This window comes from Quercus lobata, chromosome 7 (genome assembly GCF_001633185.2).
Source record: "Quercus lobata isolate SW786 chromosome 7, ValleyOak3.0 Primary Assembly, whole genome shotgun sequence".
NCBI lineage: Eukaryota > Viridiplantae > Streptophyta > Magnoliopsida > Fagales > Fagaceae > Quercus > Quercus lobata.
In genome coordinates, this window is record NC_044910.1 from 47,400,424 (window position 1) to 47,420,843 (window position 20,420).

Genomic DNA, 20,420 nt, shown 5'->3' on the forward strand with positions numbered 1-20,420 from the left:
TTTGTATCTAGATTATTGTTCAAAAGAAAAACTTAAGAGCAGATTTCCATTAGTTCAGCTGATAAAATTTCTGATTTCCGTCTACACAAAAAAACTAACTAATGTCTTGAGTTTATATAAATAAATAAATTAAAAAAAAAAAAAAAAAAAAAAACTCAAGGCAAGCGACGTCGTATAGTGACCATTGATCTTTTAGCCGAGCCTCATTCCACTTAAGAGTCCAGAGCGAGCCGACCCGTACAAATCCACCGTCCACCCATACGCGAAAAATTCTTTCTCGCGTATATGTAATAAAACGTGGCGCCACGCCATTGGCTAAACGGTTTTCCACACACCCCTCAGTCGTAATCGTAGTCGTATTCCACGATTGATACTTAAAACTTAAAAAATCCTTGCCCACCAGCGAAAGAGAGAGAGCCACCTCTAAAAATCTACTACGTAATAAAAAGGGCATTTCAATATTCAACTTATTTAAGCAACCAGATATCAAGGAGAACACTCAAACCCAAACCCAAACCCAAACCCAAAGCCTTCGTCATCGGACGATTCTCCCATCTCTCTCTTTCTCTCTCAACTTCTTATATCTTCTCTTCCTCAACTATCCACTGCAACAACGAAAAAGAAAGAAGAAGCCGAACAAACAAAATGGTCAGTCTCTCTGTTTACTTCTTTTATCCTAGGGTTCTGACTTTACTACTCCGATCGTACTCAAATTTTTCTTTTACTTTTCTCGCGGTTTCTTAGCAGCCAAACGGATCTTCGTTTTTCAAAAAAAAAAAAGTTGTTGTTGTTGTTGTTGAAGTCGGTGTTTGATCTGTGCTCGATCTGATTATTTGAACTAAAAATTGACTAGAATTCTAGAAATCTGTGTGGAGTTGTAGCTCCTTAACCGTTTTGCTGTACTTCGTTTGCTAGCAGATCTGATTTTCGTTCCGATGTTTAGTGTACGATTCGCGATTTCTGTAGCGGACTATCTTTTTTTGTTTTTTGTTTTGTTTGTTTTGTTTTGTTTTGTTTTTTGTTTTATGTTTTTTTTTTTTTTTTTAAAGTTTCTGATCAATTATTGATTGTAAATTCGAGTGATTGTAAATTGTGTGGATCTACTGTCCTTAGTCAATGGATCTTGCTTGCTTTGCTGTGCTTTCTGTTTAGATTTCCTTTTTTACCCTAGATATTTTGTTTTGTATGTGTGTGCTGGTTTTGGATGTAGTGAATGTGCGTTGTCCTTTGAAAGCGGACGGTTCTGACTTTGCATTGCGTGTTAATTTTTTTCTTTTTTATTTTTATTTTAAGAGTATTTTAGTGATGGCTATGGAAGTGTATGCTTGTTTGATTTGAATTTCATATTTCTATAATATGAATATGTTTTCAGTTTTGAACCGAACCGGAATGCAGTAACCAAAGGGCACTATCTACCTTAAGCAGAAATGTTAGAGGATAAAGAAGGCCAAATTTTGTTTGTTAGAATTTTACAACAACGAAGCCTTAGTCCCAAAATTTTGGGGTTGGCTATGGATTGGTTTGTTAGAATTTTACACTGATTTACAATTTATTTTCTGCAGTCCGTAGAAAGAAAGGATGGATCAAATTAGACTAGAATCTTTTTAATCATTGTGATCTCATTCGTGTCTATTATCTTTCTGTCTCTGTCATTCAGGCAATCAAATGTAGGGTAATTGAATTTAATTTCTAAATGTTTCCAATATTTTGGAATGCTACTTATGTCAGTATTCTGCGTATCTTATGTGGGTCTTACCGAGTTACAGAATTATGTCAAGTATTTTATCTCTATGATGTGCGTGCAATTCCTCAGGCCAACGCAGCTTCGGGTATGGCAGTGCATGATGACTGCAAGCTGAAGTTTTTGGAGCTTAAGGCAAAAAGGACCTATCGCTTCATTGTTTACAAGATTGAGGAGAAGCAAAAGCAAGTTGTTGTGGAGAAGGTTGGTGAGCCAAACCAAAGTTATGAGGATTTCACTGCAAGCCTTCCCGCTGAGGAGTGTCGTTATGCTGTCTACGATTTTGATTTTGTCACTGAAGAGAATTGCCAAAAGAGCAGGATTTTCTTCATTGCGTGGTAACTATGATCCGTCTTTAATTGATCTTTGTTGCCATGTTCTTGGTGGTTGTATGTTCTAATTCCTTTCCTGTTCTATGAAGGTCTCCTGATACGGCAAGGGTTAGAAGCAAGATGATTTATGCAAGCTCCAAGGATAGATTTAAGAGAGAGCTTGATGGAATTCAGATTGAGTTGCAAGCAACCGATCCAACTGAGATGGGTCTTGATGTCATTAAGAGCCGTGCCTGCTGAATACAAATCGTAGCCCTTGCGACAGGGAGTTCCTCCCTTCATCCCTTCTTTACTTAAGTGAATTGTTTATAGTTTGTGAGATGGTAAACTTGGCTAATTATCGTCTTAATTTCCAAGTTTTTCCGTGGAGTCTTTTATTCATCTTGGACAAGTGTTTACCACCTTCTGCCTCCCTGGCGGGTCTGGTCTTGTGTAAACAAGTATCGCTGGTTTCCGAAATATCATGTGATTTGTTATCTATAGAACCTATGTACTGTCGAGTGGCCTTTCATAGTCTTATTCCTACTAGCTAATATGTAACTGTTCGTGGGGGTTAGACAACACCTTTAGAGTTCATTTCAAGTTTTGAATTGATCCCTGTCATTTAACTTTGGAATGCTAAAGGCGAATGGTTTTAAATCTTCAAATTGCTGGTTTATTGTCTCGTTTTGTTTTACATAGATAAATGTTAAAATGTATCAAGAGAACGGATATCTGATTTTGCAAAATTTTTTATATTTTTTTAAAACTATTTCTACTTTCTTCTTAAATAAATATTCTTTTGAGTTATTGTGGGTTGCGGAACAGGATTTGCTTACTTGTCGCTTTTTGAGAATTTTAAGATCGATGACATCTTCGTCCCTAGTATCTTACTGAATTATTACGAGCCTTTGTTTGTGTTAATTGTTCAAATACCTACCTATAATTCCTAAAGAATAATTATAGGGACAAACCTAATTGCACATTTAATTTTACATATGTTGCTATGTGCGATTATTAGTGGTGAACATTTTTAGCCTACTCTTATTTACATGGACTCACCACTTTTGGTTGATTATTTACGGTTGTACAAGTCAACAAGTTGAGAAATTCGGTGTGATTGAGAAATTTGGTGTGAAAATGAGTGTGCCCGTGTTATTGTTTGTTAATTCTTAAATGATGGAGAAGCTTGTCTGTGTCGCAATGTGTCTACCACCCTATTTTCGCAGTCAACTTTAATTGTAAAATGTTACAACTATATACGGAGTCAACTTTAATAGGAAAATGTTGTTGATGTAGACCAGGCTAGTATGACTAACCTATTCACCTATTGTTTCCCCTTAGTCGGAGCCTATCCTATACCCTCCTTACGGTTTGCATTGTGTTGCACTACTAGTATTGTTTCGTCTTCTTCTTCTTTAATGAATCAAACTAATTTCATTAAAAAAGACCCAACTTACAGCACTCATAGGAACAAGTCAAAGACCCTGCTAGTACAACTTCATATCAAAATCAAGTATAGTCAAAATAGCTATTTTTAGAACAAATAAGTGCAAACCCTACTTGCAGTAGAGGACTCTGCTTAAGATAAAGTCATTGAATCCCCCAATGGCCATCACACGAGCTTTCACATCCCATCTTATGGATTGCAACACCTCTTCCTTAGTTTTAGAGTGACCTTGATGAATTCTAGAATACCTATGTATTTATATGTTAGAATATGCAGCTCCCCAAGCAAATTTTCTTGTTTCTTTCAAACTACTTCCCTTCAATTTATGACCACCCTAGCATACTAAATCTTCCCAACAAAACTCAGGCTTAAGGACGAGGCACCAGCCCATTATCTCCTTTCAAAGTCTTCTTTGTAAAGGAACATTCAAAAAATAAACCTACTTTTAGTATAGGCTTTGCAAAAAACACAGCATGACACACCTTTATAGATCAATCTCTCTCTAGTAGTCAAACTGTTCTTGAAGTCCAGCTTGCATCTAAATGCATATTTTGGAAGCGTGAGCCAGACCAACCTCCACCAATTCACCTCTGGTAGCTTGGTTCTAATTGCATTCTAGGTTTGGGTGCAGTTAAAGCCTCCAAATTTTGAAAAATTGCGTACTACTTGATCTTCCGCCACAACCCAACACCCCCCCCCCCCCCCCAAAAAAAAAAAAAAAGCACAAGACTTATTCTACTTTGAATTGACACTAAGTCTTTAGAACGAGCTGGTTTCCAGCACCGATCTTCATTCTTGAGATTGCTTGACACTTTAGCATCTAAAGAACTAGTCGAGTCATAGATGAATCTATGCCCATACTTGGTGAAGAGAACTTCTAGGTGCCAGTTATCATGCTAGAGGGAAATATGACTCTCATCCCCCACCACATATTTTAATGTAAGCTTGGCAATGTGCCTAATTTTGATGAGTGTTCATTACTCTATGCCATACATCGTATATTGCCTTTATTCTTTCTCATGTGCTTTTGTCCATTTTATTTTTCCTACTTTTGTACATTGTTATTAGTTGAGTTTAGGTGTCTCACTACTTGATGCCAGATTGCCAGTAGAGATACTCTGCCTATACGGCTGTACCTAACTAGAGATTTCATGCTCATTGGGCATCCTCACTAAAAGCCAACACCTCCATAAACCCCAAACCATCCCACACAAGACCCACACTAGTGGCACAGACCCACTGCCGATTGAGATCCATACTACTTCAATCCCCATTCCTTATTTGCTTAAATACCAAAAACCATCACATTCCCAAAAAAAAAAAAAAAAAAAATGACCACCATGTGCTGATGATGAACATGGTTCGGGCAGCGATGCGATACGAGGGGCCTAATGATGAGTTCATCCACAATCTAGCCCTATGGGCTAGGGAGCAAGTGGTGAAGGGGGTTGTCGGCAGGGAATGGCATCGTTGTCCTTGAGAGGCCAATGTGGGGTGGGACGTGGGTGGAGAGGAAGAAGTTTGAAAAAGAAAAAGGAGAGGACAAAATGGGGAAGGGGAATAGATGTAAAGTATACTTTTGGTGTTTAAAAATAAAATTTCGTTAATTTTTTGGCGCACAGTCCAAATTTTTTTATTAAAAAAAATACAATTTTGATTTTTTTTAAATATCTAAAAGGTAACAATTTAGCAGTTGTTTAGATAGGATGAGTTTTGATTTATATCACTCAATTTTCTGTTTCCATCATCCAAATTATGTGGATTCCATGGAAGAGCATTTGTTTGGATGAGTTTTGAATTATAGTTTTCATGACTCAGTTACTCAAAAAACCGGATCATAATTATGGAAAATGAAAACAGGTTTCACCTATTTTCAGAACTCAAAATCTGATAATCAGTGGCATGACCGTAAATAAGGTGAGATTGTGGGCCCTAAAAGCCAGTGCATTGTCACGTCCCACTAGTCACTCTCTCTTTTTTTTTTTTTTTCTTCTTCTTCTTCTTTTTTATTTGTTCTTCTTCAAAACAAAAAGCTCATACTCACCGACCACTGACACGCACAACGTTCTTTTTGCTTTCCTTTGATTCAGTGTTCTTTTTGTTCTTTCTTTTTTGTTCTTCTCCCACCGGTCTCTCACACGCCGACCCAAGTTGAGAGATCATTGGTGTCGATCTTCGACCACACGCCAAAAAGCTCCACCACGCACTAATTCTCCTCATTGCTGCTATTGTACTCGTTCTTCGATTTGGCCGGCAATGGTGGATCTCTGTTGGAAACGATTCGATTTGGAAGCTCTATTGTTGATGCTGGGAACAGCTCCGTTGGAAGCTCCTTTTTAATTTGGAAGCTCTTTTTTTTTTTTTTTTTCCTTTTTTTTTTTTAAGTTCGTGATGTATCATAAATAAGTATGAATGGAGCTTTGAATTTGGGGTGATGAGCTGCTTTAGGTGGTGTTAAATTGTTGAGAGTTTTTGTTGTTTATACTTCTTTGGTTAAACTGTGAATGGAGTCTTTGTGTTAAACTGTGATTGTGATGGTGGCAAAATGAAATGTGCAATGAAGAAAATTGTGGGAGATGAGGGTTTGGTGGGTAGGCTAACAGCTGTCTTTGACCATTGCTTAGGTATGGGTCCCACAAAAAGTAAAAAAATTTAAGTGATGAAAAGTTGAAAATATGTGCAAAACGGCTGGAATTAGGAAATTTGGGTATATTAAGTGATGAGTGATGAGTGACCATTTTTTTTAACCAAACAAGCCCTTAGTCATTTTCTTAATTTTTTTGGTCTGTTTCTTTGCTTACAATATTAAGGCTATCTAGCCTACTTGAAGAAACCGACTGGATTCGAGTTGACCATTGGCTGACCTGACTACTTCGATGGTCAGTGGCGGGTCTTTTCCTCCAGTAATTGACTCCAATAGGTCAGTTTAGGTTCTCCTCCCCTATAATCCAAAAACCCAAATCGACAAACTTACTAAGCAATTTTCAACGAAAATTTCTAGATTCGGTGAGATTTTAGCTAGATCTGATGAGATTTCGATTGGATCTAGTGAAATCTCATCAAATCCGATGAACTTTCTACTAGATCTAGCAAAATTTTATTGAATCCGGTTAGATTTTCATTAGATTTGGCAAAATCTCACTGATTTCCTATCATTTTCTTATCATTTCCTAGATCTTTAACTCCAACTAACCTGCCTTCCACTCATTGGAGGTCTGATTTGCCCGATTCGATCATCATCTCAATCAATGGCAAGTTGAGGGCTGCTCTACTCGATCAGGTTGGGTCAAATGCAGGTTAAGCCCAAACCTAATTCGACCCGACTAGTGGACTACCCTAGCTTATGTTACATCGCTGGTAATTTAGTTGCAATCTCTTGACAATTTAGCCCTATATCTCCTCCTCCACCCCCCCCCCTCCCCCCCCTCCCTCTCTTCCCCCCAAAAAAGGCTCACTCAAAAGTAAAAACATGATGTAGATAGTGGCAAGCCCATAGTCCTTGATCCCAAATTTTTCCTTTTTCCCATAGTTATGAAATATAGTTTTCAATTGGGTAGCCGATTCGGTATTTAATTAAACCCTTTCTGCAAGTGATTCACCTAGACCTAGTCAAACTTGGTGGTTTTGTGAGGGACCATTCAATCGGTTGTGTTTGTGATTTTTGAGAAAAGGGAGTTGTTTTATAAATTTTTGATAAAGGAAAGGGTTGACAAGAAGAAGAAAATGAAAAAGAAGTTGAGGCTAGGAAAAGAAAAAGCACTCGTTGTTATTGTGGCGAATCGCCCAACCTTAGATGTTGTTGTTTCTTCTTAGTTTTCAAAGCTACTTTTCCCCAATATGCAATAAGATTCTTAAGAAGATATATATATTTTTTCTTTCTAAAAAGCAATTCTTACCATCAACAAAACATATGTAACTATTTTCCCAAACATCCAAATTTCTAAACATCACATTTATGAGAATTTGATCGATAGGGCATAATAAATTTCCCAAACTAAAGTTTAATGTCCAACTTATCAATCATAATTGTACTAAAGACATGAGTCGTTTATGAATATATGATAATAATTATTTTGTCATTTTCTTTCTAAAATTGGTGATGTCTTTTATTTCTATTTTGAGCTAATCACAAAACTATAAAACAATGTCAAAAGTTTTTTAGTTTAGTGGCAGCATTGGCTTTTTTTTTTTTTTTTTTTTTTTTGGTGAAAAGGAAAATTAGATTAGAACTAAGTTAATTAGTACAACTACAACCTAGATCACATAACACCCCAAGCATAAGCTAAGAGCTGGTACAAAATACAAGGAGAGGGATTATAGTACATTACAAAAATATCATTAGAATTGTTTCCTTCCTTCGCTAAAAGGTCTGTGCACTATTCCCCTTCGTAGTGGATGTAAGCTTTATCAAAAAGTTGAACTAGGGACCTGTAGTAAAAAATTAGGGCACTACAAGGGTAAGAGGCATCAGTCATGGGGCTATATGATGGGAGCATGCTAATAACACATTTTACATCTATCTTTAGAAGTAGCTCATGGATATTGAGGTTGTTTTCAAGGGCAAGTCCATCTCGAATTCCCCAAAGCTCTATCACCATGGAGTGGGTGAGACCAATACTTCTAGAAAAGAAAGAAAGAAAGAAAAAACCTCGATCCATTCTCCTTTGCAATTTCTAATGAGGCTGCTAGCAGTAGCCCTACTCGAGTTTCCACAGGTAGACCCATCAATGTTAAGCTTGAAGAAACCCATAGGATGGGTTTCCAAACAATAAGATTGATGGTTTGACGATGCTTGCTTGTTTTGTAGGGTCAAGAGGAAAAAAAGAATCAACTACAAGAGATTTGATTACCTTTAAGATTGTGTGTGGCTCAAAAGGTTGACATTCCTTAACGGTTTTGTTACGGGTAGGCCAACATTGGATTCTTTATCTTTGGTGTGGGTAAGGGTGTCCAGACTCAAACCACACCCATCGGACCGACCAAATCACCCGATCCCCACCCGATTTTAGCTCGAACTGACGCTCCCATTAGTTGGTGGTGGGTTTTTGCGCCCAAGACCCGATGCCGGCGGGTCAAGTGGTAGGTTTTCTTCTCCAAAACTCGAGCCACCCGACCCGACTGATGTTATATACAAATCTGGCCAACTCCGACAGGATCAAGCTCAGATTCGAGGAGCTCCGGCTACATCTTGACCATGTTTGGTGAGATTTAGCTAGATCTAGCGAAATCCCAGCTGATTTCGGAGATTTTGGTGCAAATTTCGATGCAGATCTAGTGAGTTTCTACAGATTCTGGCGATTGTTTTGCATATTCCGATGGCATTTGCAAGCTCCAGCGACTTCCTCCACCGACCGAACCGACTCGAGCACCACCCAAACCCGAAACTAACTCGATCGATTGACGCTGGCGGTTGGTTTTAGGTCCCTCTGCCTTCCACCTGATGCCGACGGGTCGAGTCCAAATTGGGTCTAAAATCAACTTGGCCGACCCATGGACAGCTCTAGGTGTGAGTTTCAGTTAACTTAATTAGTAAAGTCTTTTCCTATTGAATAACAAATTTAAGGTTTGAACCTCGCTTATACTAAAACTTATTGGTGCTTTAGCCGGATGATAAAGAATAATTACCATAGAACGAATATGATAAGTTAAAATAGTATATATTACCATATCTATCAAAATAATAATAGCATCCTTCTTTTAAAAAAATAATAATAATAAACGACAAAATATAAGTCTGCATTTCCTCTATGAAAACGGTGGGTCGTTACGAAAACTGCCAAACCCAAAACTCTATCACATTGCTCTCTGCCAATTTCCTGTCTACTCTCATCTCATCGCCAGTTACCACTCAACTCTCTGCACCTTACATGTTTGTGAAATTGCCCAAATGGCTTTCTCTTCCTGTCTAAAATGCTATCCTTTGTCTCTACCACATTCCATAAACTACCACCCACCACCGCTCTCATTCTCTAACAAACCCACCTCCTTCATCTCCTTCGCCTCCACACAACACCATGACCAAGTCACAGCCCCTTCTCCACTCTCCAATTCAACTCCACCCACTACTCTCTTTCAGCTCCCTTCAGACTTCACCCCAAAGCAACTCCTTGACACCCTTCGCCGCCAAACCGACGAGTCTTCAGCCCTTCGCATATTCGAATGGGCCTCGAAGCAGTCCAGCTTCACACCCAGTTCGGCCATATACGAGGAGATTCTTCGTAAGCTTGGAAAGGTGGGGTCTTTCGAATCGATGAGAAGTGTCTTGGAAGAAATGAAACTCGCGGGGTGTGAGATTAGTACAGGTACTTTCTTGATTTTTATTATGAGCTATGCAGAGTTTGAATTATATGATGAAATTGTTGGTGTTGTGGAAATGATGGAGAATGAGTTTGGCTTAAAACCTGACACGCATTTTTGTAACTTCTTGTTGAATGTTCTTGTTGATGGTAATAAGCTTAAACTAGTTGAAACCATGCATTCGAGTATGGTTAGTAGAGGAATTAAGCCAGATGTTTCCACTTTTAATGTATTGATAAAGGCTCTTTGTAAAGCTCATCAAATTAGGCCGGCCATTTTGATGATGGAAGAGATGCCAAACTATGGTTTGTTACCGGATGAGAAAACGTTCACCACGCTAATGCAAGGGTATATTGAGGAAGGTAATATTAGTGGTGCATTGAGAATTAGAGAACAAATGGTAGAAGTTGGTTGCCCATGTACCAGTGTGACAGTTAATGTTTTGATTAATGGGTTATGCAAAGAGGGTAGGATTGAGGAAGCGTTGAGTTTTGTTCAGGAGATGTCAAATGAGGGCTTCCGTCCCGATCAGTTTACTTTCAACACTTTGGTTAATGGTTTGTGCCGGGCAGGACATGTCAAACATGCTTTAGAGGTTATGGATGTAATGCTGCAGGAAGGGTTTGATCCGGATATATTTACGTACAACTCTTTGATTTCTGGGTTGTGTAAAATGGGCGAAGTTGAAGAGGCAAAGGAAGTTCTTAATCAGATGGTTTTGAGGGATTGTTCCCCTAACACTATCACTTATAACACTCTAATTAGCACCTTGTGTAAGGAGAACCGAGTTGCAGAGGCCACTGAACTTATTCGTGTTCTAACAAACAAGGGAATTTTACCTGATGTTTGTACGTTTAATTCTCTGATTCAAGGACTCTGTTTGACTAGTAATCATAGAATGGCAATGGAGCTATTTGAGGAGATGAAGAAGAAAGGGTGTCAACCTGATGAATTTACTTACAATATTTTGATTGACAGCCTCTGTTCTAGAGGGAAACTTGAGAAAGCTTTGAGCTTGCTGAAAGAGATGGAGTCAAGTGGCTGCTCACGGAATGTTTTTATATACAATACTTTGATAGATGGGTTTTGCAAAAACAAGAGAATTGAGGATGCGGAGGAAATTTTTGATCAGATGGAACTCCTAGGGGTTTCAAGAAATTCAGTGACCTACAACAGCCTTATTGATGGTCTTTGTAAGAGCAGGAGGATGGAAGAGGCTTCTCAGCTTATGGATCAGATGATAATGGAAGGATTGAAACCTGACAAGTTCACATACAATTCCCTGCTAACATTCTTCTGCAGAGATGGTGATATAAAGAAGGCAGCAGATATTGTTCAAAGTATGACTTCAAATGGGTGTGAACCAGACATTGTCACTTATGGGACTCTTATTGGGGGCTTGTGCAGGGCAGGTAGAATTGAGGTTGCAAGTAGGCTCCTCAGAACTGTTCAGATGAAAGGAATGGTCCCGAGTCCACCGGCTTATAATCCTGTAATTCAAGCACTATTTAAGCGAAAGAGAGCAAAAGAAGGCATGATGCTTTTTAGAGAAATGATGGAGAAGGGTGATCCTCCTGATGCTGTTACGTATAAAATTGTTTTTCGTGGGCTTTGCAATGGTGGAGGACCAATTGGAGAAGCTGTTGATTTTGTGGTTGAGATGATGGAGAAAGGATTTGTTCCACAATTTTCATCATTCATTTTGCTGGCTGAAGGACTTTGCGCTTTAGCCATGGAGGACACCCTAATCAAACTTGTTGATATGGTCATGGAGAAAGCAGGCTTCTCAGACAGTGAAGTTTCCATGATAAGGGGGTTTCTCAAAATCCGTAAATTTCAAGATGCCTTGGCCACTCTTGGTGATATCTTAGATAGCCGAAATCCCAGAAAAGCTTACAGGTGAAGATGCAATTAAAATGCTACGTGCTAGTTGGTAGGAGGATAGAGGCCATGTTTCCTGGTTTCTAATTTGAAAATTTTGGATTACCTTCAGTCCAGTAGGTGATGCTGTGCAAAGGTAATGAAGATAATGAAAGGGATTTTAGAGGATGACATGCTGGACTTGTAAGGGGTTGAGTCAATATAATAGTAATGTTGGTTCTCTTTGGTTGGCCTCATGGAGGAGATTCCCTCCTACATATTCATCTGAAAAAAGACTTCCTCTTGCAACTTCAGTGTCAACATTTGCAGGAAAAAAAAGATCAGAAATTGTCGTTGTATTAAGTTGGTGTGTGTACCATTTCAGAATGAATACCATTGTTTCTGGCCCTGAATTTCTTGTAATAATGTATGAATGCATTCAGGCTGTATGGTCAACTTGTGGATTGGTACAAAAACATTGCCTATCAACAGGTTCAAGCTTCCAGTTATACCCATGAGGATGTTTATATGTAAATTAGACATAAATATTAAAAAAGAACGAATTTAGCAAGCTTGATCGAGTAGCATGTAGTATGTCTTAGGCATTACTCCCTTCTTTTCAATGCATAATTTGTTATTTACTTATTTACGGGTTTGGTTTTATATTTATCACCGTTTGCTGTTCTGTTGGTCAGCTTCCACGAATTTAATACATATTCGTGTGTGTGTGTGATTTGCACCCATTTTGGAATCTTTTGGCTGAGTGCCAAAGAATGGTCGAATTTTTGAATCTCTGCTCTTCTTTTATTTTGAGTCATGTATCATAAAATGAGTCCAGTGGAAATGAGAAAATTATGATGGATTAGTGGGAATACACGGAAAGATAGGATTTGAAACAAGGGAATCCACTTAAAGATAAGGGTAGCCTAAAGATGAGGGAGAGCCGCTTGAGATAGTTTGGTCATGTTAAAAAAAGAGCAAGTAATGAACCGGTAAGAAAAAGTAAGTTGATCCTAGTTGAGAGAACGGAAAAATATTGAGGAATGTCAAAAATAACATTAGTAAAAGTAAATAAAAAAAAATGACATATTAATTAGGAAAGTAAAAGAGAGCAAGACTTCAAATAAAAGACCTCAAATAAAATAGAATGGAGAAAAAGATTTGTACCAACTCAAGATTTACATTCTCCTGGGAATGTACGCAGTACAATTCATGTCCATACACAGTAGCACATGTAATCAAGAAGGAGATTAAACTACATGGCAAAGAGTTACCTTAACCCTGAACCAACTTTCTCCATCTCTCACCGTTTTGAGTCATGGGTCAAAGACAAAAGCCATAAGCTGTAAATTGGTCAATAAAAGTTTCTGTTTTATATAATATTGATCTTAAAGGACGAAAATAAAGTCTTTCAAGCATCATGTTTGAGTAAATTTGAACAGAATGTACTTATCAAAATAAACAATTTGAATAGAATACTCAACCTCCGACCTCTGTCTTTGGCTGTTATCTTTAAACATGCACGTTAGATACCCTTCATCCCGTATTTACTACCCGCAAAAATTGCGGTTGCATCAGAGATTGGCACCCCTGCTCTATTCCATTTTCCCCACTATCATTTTTCTATTTTCCTTCTTTTAGGCTCGTGTGAAATGCTAAGTTTCCAAAGAATAGAAAAATTCTATTGTTCAAAATTTATCCTTTGAAGGACATAAGAATCTAAGAATGGTATTCTAAATGAACTTGTAATTCCTAGTATTTTCAATAAAAAGTCAGGGTTTAAATCCTTTATGTCCCAATCATCAAATTATCCATGGATCAAAGAACCTATTAAAGATGCTCTTAGAGACCATGTGATCAAAACTTTAATTCTTCAAATTCTTGTAACAACGAGGTGGTATCTCATGTATCATATACATGCAATATCTCTTTCAAATAAAACAATCTCTAAAATAAAAGTTTTACTAACACTTTAGAATGAAATTCAATGGTGTAGGGGCCTATTTTTTTTTGTCAAAATACACATGTCAGGATATTTGTGGACACTTCTTGAACAAAGGCCTGTGGGGTTCAGAATTGAGCCTGGTTCATTTTGCAGAATAGGCCTAGCTGGAATTGGGCTTGATATGTCCTGTAGAATTGGCTCCGCTGAACCAGTCGATAGCAAAAGTGCTGCAAAACAAACACTCCAAACAAATAATAAAATACAACCTAGTAATTTGTTAGCTCATAGCAAAATCAACATATTAGTAAGTGTTTAATGACTATATTTTGTAGCATATATATAGACAAAGGAGTTTTATTTGCTGAATGGAACTTAGCCAAGACAGATCTTTGCTCCAACTCTCATAGTCTTATTGCTTAAAGTCAACACAAAACTATGGATTTTGGAACTTGAGCCAACCTTGGCTGTGGAGAAGAAGCCCAAAGAGCAGTGTCTTTTTGGGAGAGAGGGAATACTTTAGTGGTGCATGCCAAGATATTCTACTAAGGGTTTTCTCTACTACCCTCTTAAAAACCTATTCTGCCACTATTCTTTTGTCTGTTCTCTCTAATATGTTTACTGCTCTCCTAATGCCTTTTCCTCCTTTTGTTGATGTTCCCGCATGTGGCTGAGTTCTATTCCTATTTATACACAAATTTTGGGACATTCCCGCTGACTCTCTTCCTCCCTCTTTGGAAATTCTTATTACAAAAGAGGTTTTGATTTCTTTCTATATTTGGTAAATAGACTAATCTCCATGCAAACTCTCAAATCACAGCAACACTTCTTTTCAGACGAGGATTCCTAGAGAGTAACTGATGGAAGTTGGTTTTCTTATTTAACCAAGGTTTAATCTTAAGATTTTTTTAAACCATGCAACTTATGGTCCACCATGTTCTCCATCCATTCAATCAAAACACTTCCCAGCAGGTATTTTTTGCGAAGGAACCACGACAGAATACCAAAAACCAAAGACTCTCTCCCCTCCACCAAGCCACAACTCCCGAGCTTCAATTAGTAGTAAGCCCTCTCTTTTTGGGTTTGGGATGCGAAGGAGCAGGACTCATCCTTTTCTTCACATTGCTCGATGTCTGAAATTATGGAATGTTTTTACTTACCTTCTGCTTCAGCAGGTCTCTCTGTTTTCCCTTCCCCTTTTCATGAAGTGCTCAGAGCTTGCAATTCTCTTATATAAGGAGTTTGGGAAGTGCTCAGAGCCTCCAATTCACTTTTATAAGGAGTTTGGGGGCATACTGGGCTTATTTCAATTCTTTGGATCATTCTGGAGAAGCCCTTTTGTGGGCCTTTTATTTTCTTTAGCATGTTTGGGCCACCTTTTGGGCTTATTTTTGCTTTTCCAGCGGGCTTCTTAATGAGAGCTGCTCTCTCTCTCTCTCAGATGTGGATAACCAGGCCTCTACTGATTTCCTCATCCTAATATATATATATTGCAATTTTGCAACGAACCCTTTTCTTTGGTTACTTTGCTAGCTTGGTTAGGATGTGGGTCTAGTAATAGGTTTTTCAAGCCCTTTCTTCCCTGCTTTTCTTTAGTGGGCTTGAGACTTTATTTGCTGGCCCATACCATAAAAAATAGGGTATCAACAAATAGAATGGATAAATCATAAAGGAATGGAATAACATTGAATTAAATAAAACGTATTTAAGTAATGGAAAATAAATGAATCAAATAGAATTATTAATCCTTGTTTGGAAGTTTTAAAATAAAGGAATGAAAGTTAATTGTATTTAGGAGTTATATAAAGGAAAATAAATTGAATCATTAATCACAATATTACTATTAAACCTTAATTTTAAAAGGGTAAGACTTAGGTACAGTACTTAGAGCATTCACATCAGTCATTGCATAATTGTGTATAAATGTGTAAAATACACATTTTGACCGTTTTTACACATTTTGAAGCAAAAAACACACTACATCAGTTCAGCTAAAATCATGCATAATCATCTAAAATTTTCAACGAGCTACAGTACCCGTGTAAATTTACACGGGCACTGTAGCATGTGTATTTAGTTTTTTATTAATTTCCGTTCGCACCAATTTTTCTCTCTCTTCTCCGTGCACAACGATCTCAACGGAAAAACAAACAAACCCAAACGGGAAAAAAAAAAAAAAAAAGAGACAGATCGGTGCTAAAAATAAATGAATAAATAAATCCCAAACGGAAAAACAAACAAACCCAAACGGAAAAACAAAAAAGAGATAGATCGATGCTTAAACCAACACAGAGATATACTTGTTAAAAAAAAAAAAAAAACCCAAACGGAAAAACAAAAAAGAGGCAGATCGGTGCTTATCGGAACGATCGGAGCTTGTGGGTCTCGCTTGATCGGAGCTCGTGGGCAAGGGTCTTGCCTGATCGGAGCTAGGAAGATACAATAACTGATCGATGCTTGTGGATCGGAGCTAGGGAGATCGGTGCTTGCCTGATCGGAGCTGTGGATCGGAGCTATGGATCGGAGCTGTGGATCGGAGCTAGGGAGATCAGTATAAAGATAATCGGAGCTAGGGAGTTGTGGATCGGAGCTGTGGATCGGTATAGACCGAGAGGGAGAGTTGATTCAGAGAGAGAGAGAGAGCTGTAACAGAAAAAATGAGAAAGAAAAATGGTTCACAGAGAGAGAGAGAAAGCTTTATCAGAAAAATGAGAAAGAAAATGGGTTCAGAGAGAGAGAGAGATAGCTAGAGAGAGCTTTAACAGAAAAAATGGGAGAAAAATGGGTTGGGTTCACAGAGAGAGAGAGAGAGAGAGAGCTTTATCTTTATCAGATAAAAATGAGAAAGAAAACGGGTTCAGAGAAAGAGAGTGAGAGAGAGAGAGAGAGAGAGAGCTTTATCAGGTAAATGAGAGGACGCGCACGGGTTGTTGAGGAAATAATAAAAAAATTGAGAATATTGATTATTTTAATAAAGGAGGTGTTAAAATAGATGAACTGATGTGGGTATTTTGTAAAAGTGAAGATGTAAATAGAAAAAGTAGGTTTTTAATGTAAAAATAGATGTGTAAAATGCATAGACTGATGTGAATGCTCTTATGTGCTATTCTTTAGGTTTCCATCTTAAAATTCTACCATGTGGTTTTTTTCTCATGGGATGAAAATGTATTTTTTAGTTAAGTTGCCACATGGCAGAATCTTAAGAGGAAAATCTAAAAAGGGGAATACATAAGTTTTTTCCGTTTTAAAATAAAAGACTAAATATATATAAGAGTATTTTTGGAGTTTTAGTGAAAATTTGAGGTTTTGAGGGAATAAAAAAGAATGCGTGTTTCCTTTAATCTCTCCTATTCATTCCATTTCCCGAGTTCTCTCCCACTTAAACTTCTAAACAACATAATAGACTCTCTGTTCTATCCATTAAAACTCTCAAACAAATTCCATTTTATTCTTTTCCCTCCTCCCAAACGATAAGTTTTCCATTGACTTGTATATAGTTTTCCTTTGACCTATTTTTTTTCCAATACCATCTAACACACAGAACGCCGAAATACAACAAAATTATGATTAGATTAAACCCAAGATTTGTTCCTTTCTAGTAGTAAAAAACTCATCGAGCGCCAATCAACGTTACTTTTTTTTTACAACACAGTTGCCATTATAGTTCTCCTGACATTTCCTTTCAGATTTTGAGCAGGTAAACCCTCGAATGAATGCTGAAAACGCCATTCATGTCTTAGGATGTTTTTTTTAATGATATTTTTTGATATGGGTATTTACGAATTTACATTGGTGTTATGCTAGGAAAGCTTTACGTCATCTCTCTTTAAGCAGAGTCTTTCAAATTAGTGTCATTGTTACTACAAATTGCTTTGGATATATGTTCTTAACACTGTTACTAATACAAAGTTAATCTCAGAGGTGAATATTACAAAGCATACATTTTTTTTTTTTTGGGTGTTTGGTTGGTAAACTTGTATGTTTTTTCAATTTTGTAGTGGCATTCCATAATTTTTTCACATTGCAAATGTCAATTGTATTTTTTGAGGGGACTTTGTTAAATTACTGATTGTTTAAAAGCTTAAGCTTAAACTCCCTTTTAACACTCCCCCTCATGTAGGGCTCAAACTCCCTTTTAATAGGTGAGGCTTAATACGTGGGATTTTAAATAGGAGGTAGAGTGGAGGAGACGGGGATCGAATTCTAAATTTCCGATTGTCCAAAAAGTTTAAGCTATTAGGATATAATAAATTTAATCATTTAACCATATAATTTTAACATGTTTTGTTGAAATCATTAGGAGTTCTTGACTTCCTTGTGTGTGATTAGTTTATTTATGTAATCTTTGGCTTGATTAGTTTAATTATGATTGGTAAATTACGTTGCCGGGTCTTGAAGTCACGACCTCACTCTCCACCTTACACTAGAGGAGGTGCCGCAAAAGCTGGAGATCATTGGCTAGTTGTGCATATTTTTTCAATACAAAATTAACTAACTTTATAAATATTAAAGTAATCTCAAGCTACTGGAATTGGCATTATGAAAACATATGAAGTGCCAGCATTGGAATTAGTGATGTTGCTATTCTCATCTTCAGTCTCCTCATGTGATCATTTGTCCTTGTATCCTTCTCAATAGTTATAAGGAAAAGGCTCATAAGTCTTACTGTTCAACTTACTTTTCTTATTGGTTATCATGTTTTCTATAATGCTTGTTTTGAGGGTGTCTTGGTTGTGAAGTAACATAGTTCCTAATCTAATGTGATAATGTAAGTTATTCTATTATTTCGTTGTTTTTGACATGCATGTGAACGTATAAATAGCACAACTAAGTATGTTTATGTTAACCAGAACAGCATGGTGTTGCAAAGAGTGGAAAAGACTTTATTTTGCTATTGTCATTTTGGGGGAGAGCTAGTGGTGAAGAAAGATAAATCTATTTTATATAAAGGTGGTTTGGTAGATGGCTTGGTGATTGATCAAGGCACCGCATATGAAACATTTGTTGGTGAGATATGTGAACAACTTTGTATAACTCCTATGGGAAAGTTATTTCAATACTCAATTAAATTTGACAAATCATGTCTGTTGCCCCTCAAAGACCGGAATGGCTTGAATAACTTGTTATATTTCAATGAGGGTGCTAGATATGTATATGTGGTTGAAGCAGCAGAAGCTGCAAATCCCGCACTTATAAGCAAAAGGTATATTAATTTGTTGTATTGATTTTTCCATGTATGTCAATTCTGTCTATTTGAATTGAATTTGGAAAAATATTTTATTTTTAGGTCATCTAACAAAGAGAGCCCATTGACGTCAGATCAGGATGCTGAAGTTGAGTATGCTGATAGAGATCCAGTCAGGTCCTCCGACACTGAGAGCCAAGATCAACATGATGAAGCTGAGTATGCCAATAGAGATTTAGTCGAGTGCTCTGACATAGAGAACCATTTAACTTCGGACCAGCATGGTGGTGAGCAACATACTGATGTTGATGATAACTACGTTCATAGAGCTCAACCAGTGCCAATGCAGTGCACAATTGGTGAGAAATCACCACTTTTGCTTAATGAGTGGGAAAGAGAGCTAATTGGAGAAGGTCAGCAATATTAAAGTCCTGCTACTTTTCGTTTGGCTTTATATAAGTATTCTGTTGCAAAATGCTTTAAATATAAGTTTAAAAGAAATACTTCCAAAAAAATACTTGTGAGGTGTGTAGTTGATGGGTGCCCATGGAAAGTGACAGCTTATGGCGTGAGAAACACTAACTTAATTAGAGTAAATACATTGATTGATAAGCATGAACACTTGGTACAAAGTCAAACCAATTTGAAGCCTTCGTTGAAAACTAGGTTGGTTGCAGAAATGATTAAAGAGAATATGAAAGTAAGTCCAGATCATGTATCTAGACAAACTTGCATGGATTTCCTAGGTGACCTTTCTGTACCATTGACTTATTTCCACTCATCTAGAAAGGAACAGTTGATTCATGAAATGAGGAATGCTACATACAAGTTAATACCATCGATGTGCAAACATATAATGGATGTAATGCCAAGGTCAATTGCTACATGGTCATCAATTGAAGATAATCAATTTAGGCAGTTGTTTGTTGCTTATGGTTGTTCAATTCGAGGATTTCAACTTGGATGTAGGCCGCTACTATTTATAGATGACTATCATGTAAGTATACCATTCAAAGGCACTTTATGCTCTGTGATTGCACTAGATGCAAATGATGGAACATATCCAGTAGCTTATTGGATAGTTGCTACAGACAATGATGTTGATTGGTCATAGTTCTTTGAGAAACTTAAGTTGATCGTCGGTAAGCGTGAGATTGCCATAATATCGGATAGAAATCAAAGCTTGCTAAATAGGCTCAATGAGGTATTTGGTTTTGAAACTCATTCTTGCTGTTATCATCGCCTAAAGCAAAGTTTCAGCTCTTACTTCCAATTGCAATCCAATTGGGAGCAAACTGCACTTCAACTTTTGGATGATATTGCTTTTGCAAGATTAGAAGCAGAATATGAAAAAGGTCTTAGTTACCCAGCATCGGTATTGTAAGGAAATGTATGAATAGGTTATGGCCAATCACCCAGAGCATTGGGCTAATGCACAATTTAAAAGAAAAGTAATGGGACAAGTTGAATGTTGATGAAACAGATGTGTTTTATTTATGGATGTGGAAAGAGTGTCAAAAGCCAATTTTAGAATTTATAAAAGCACATCAATGTAAGTTGTCGAATTTGCTACTTGGTAGGCAAAGGGATGTTATGACTTGGAAAAGTCCAGTCGGCTACCAAATTGAACAAAA

General features: G+C 37.3%; 3 protein-coding genes across 3 annotated transcripts; all 3 read left to right on the plus strand.

The window, feature by feature from the left end:
- Nucleotides 1–401: 401 nt before the first annotated feature.
- LOC115953660 (actin-depolymerizing factor 2) lies at nucleotides 402–2,731 on the plus strand. The gene is made up of 3 exons (XM_031071411.1): nucleotides 402–648; nucleotides 1,814–2,079; nucleotides 2,163–2,731. The coding sequence occupies exons 1-3, from the start codon at nucleotides 646–648 to the stop codon at nucleotides 2,311–2,313; spliced, it is 420 nt and encodes a 139-aa protein (XP_030927271.1). The 5' UTR covers nucleotides 402–645; the 3' UTR covers nucleotides 2,314–2,731.
- Nucleotides 2,732–9,287: 6,556 nt separating this feature from the next.
- On the plus strand, nucleotides 9,288–12,233 carry LOC115954001 (pentatricopeptide repeat-containing protein At3g53700, chloroplastic-like). Its single transcript, XM_031071852.1, has one exon. The coding sequence runs from the start codon at nucleotides 9,390–9,392 to the stop codon at nucleotides 11,700–11,702; it is 2,313 nt and encodes a 770-aa protein (XP_030927712.1). The 5' UTR covers nucleotides 9,288–9,389; the 3' UTR covers nucleotides 11,703–12,233.
- Nucleotides 12,234–18,457: 6,224 nt separating this feature from the next.
- On the plus strand, nucleotides 18,458–20,170 carry LOC115952141. The gene is made up of 4 exons (XM_031069219.1): nucleotides 18,458–18,804; nucleotides 18,889–19,199; nucleotides 19,533–19,783; nucleotides 19,901–20,170. The coding sequence occupies exons 1-4, from the start codon at nucleotides 18,458–18,460 to the stop codon at nucleotides 20,168–20,170; spliced, it is 1,179 nt and encodes a 392-aa protein (XP_030925079.1).
- Nucleotides 20,171–20,420: the final 250 nt, after the last annotated feature.

Excerpts from the sequence above, each read along its gene's own strand:
- LOC115953660 (XM_031071411.1), top strand. Across the intron at positions 2,080-2,162 it reads AGGATTTTCTTCATTGCGTG|GTCTCCTGATACGGCAAGGG; the intron begins GTAACTATGATC and ends TGTTCTATGAAG.
- LOC115954001 (XM_031071852.1), top strand. The coding sequence starts at position 9,390 with ATGGCTTTCTCTTCCTGTCTAAAATGCTATCCTTTGTCTCTACCACAT.
- LOC115952141 (XM_031069219.1), top strand. The coding sequence starts at position 18,458 with ATGGTGTTGCAAAGAGTGGAAAAGACTTTATTTTGCTATTGTCATTTT. Across the intron at positions 18,805-18,888 it reads CCCGCACTTATAAGCAAAAG|GTCATCTAACAAAGAGAGCC; the intron begins GTATATTAATTT and ends TTTTATTTTTAG. Across the intron at positions 19,200-19,532 it reads AAGAGAGCTAATTGGAGAAG|GTGACCTTTCTGTACCATTG; the intron begins GTCAGCAATATT and ends TGGATTTCCTAG.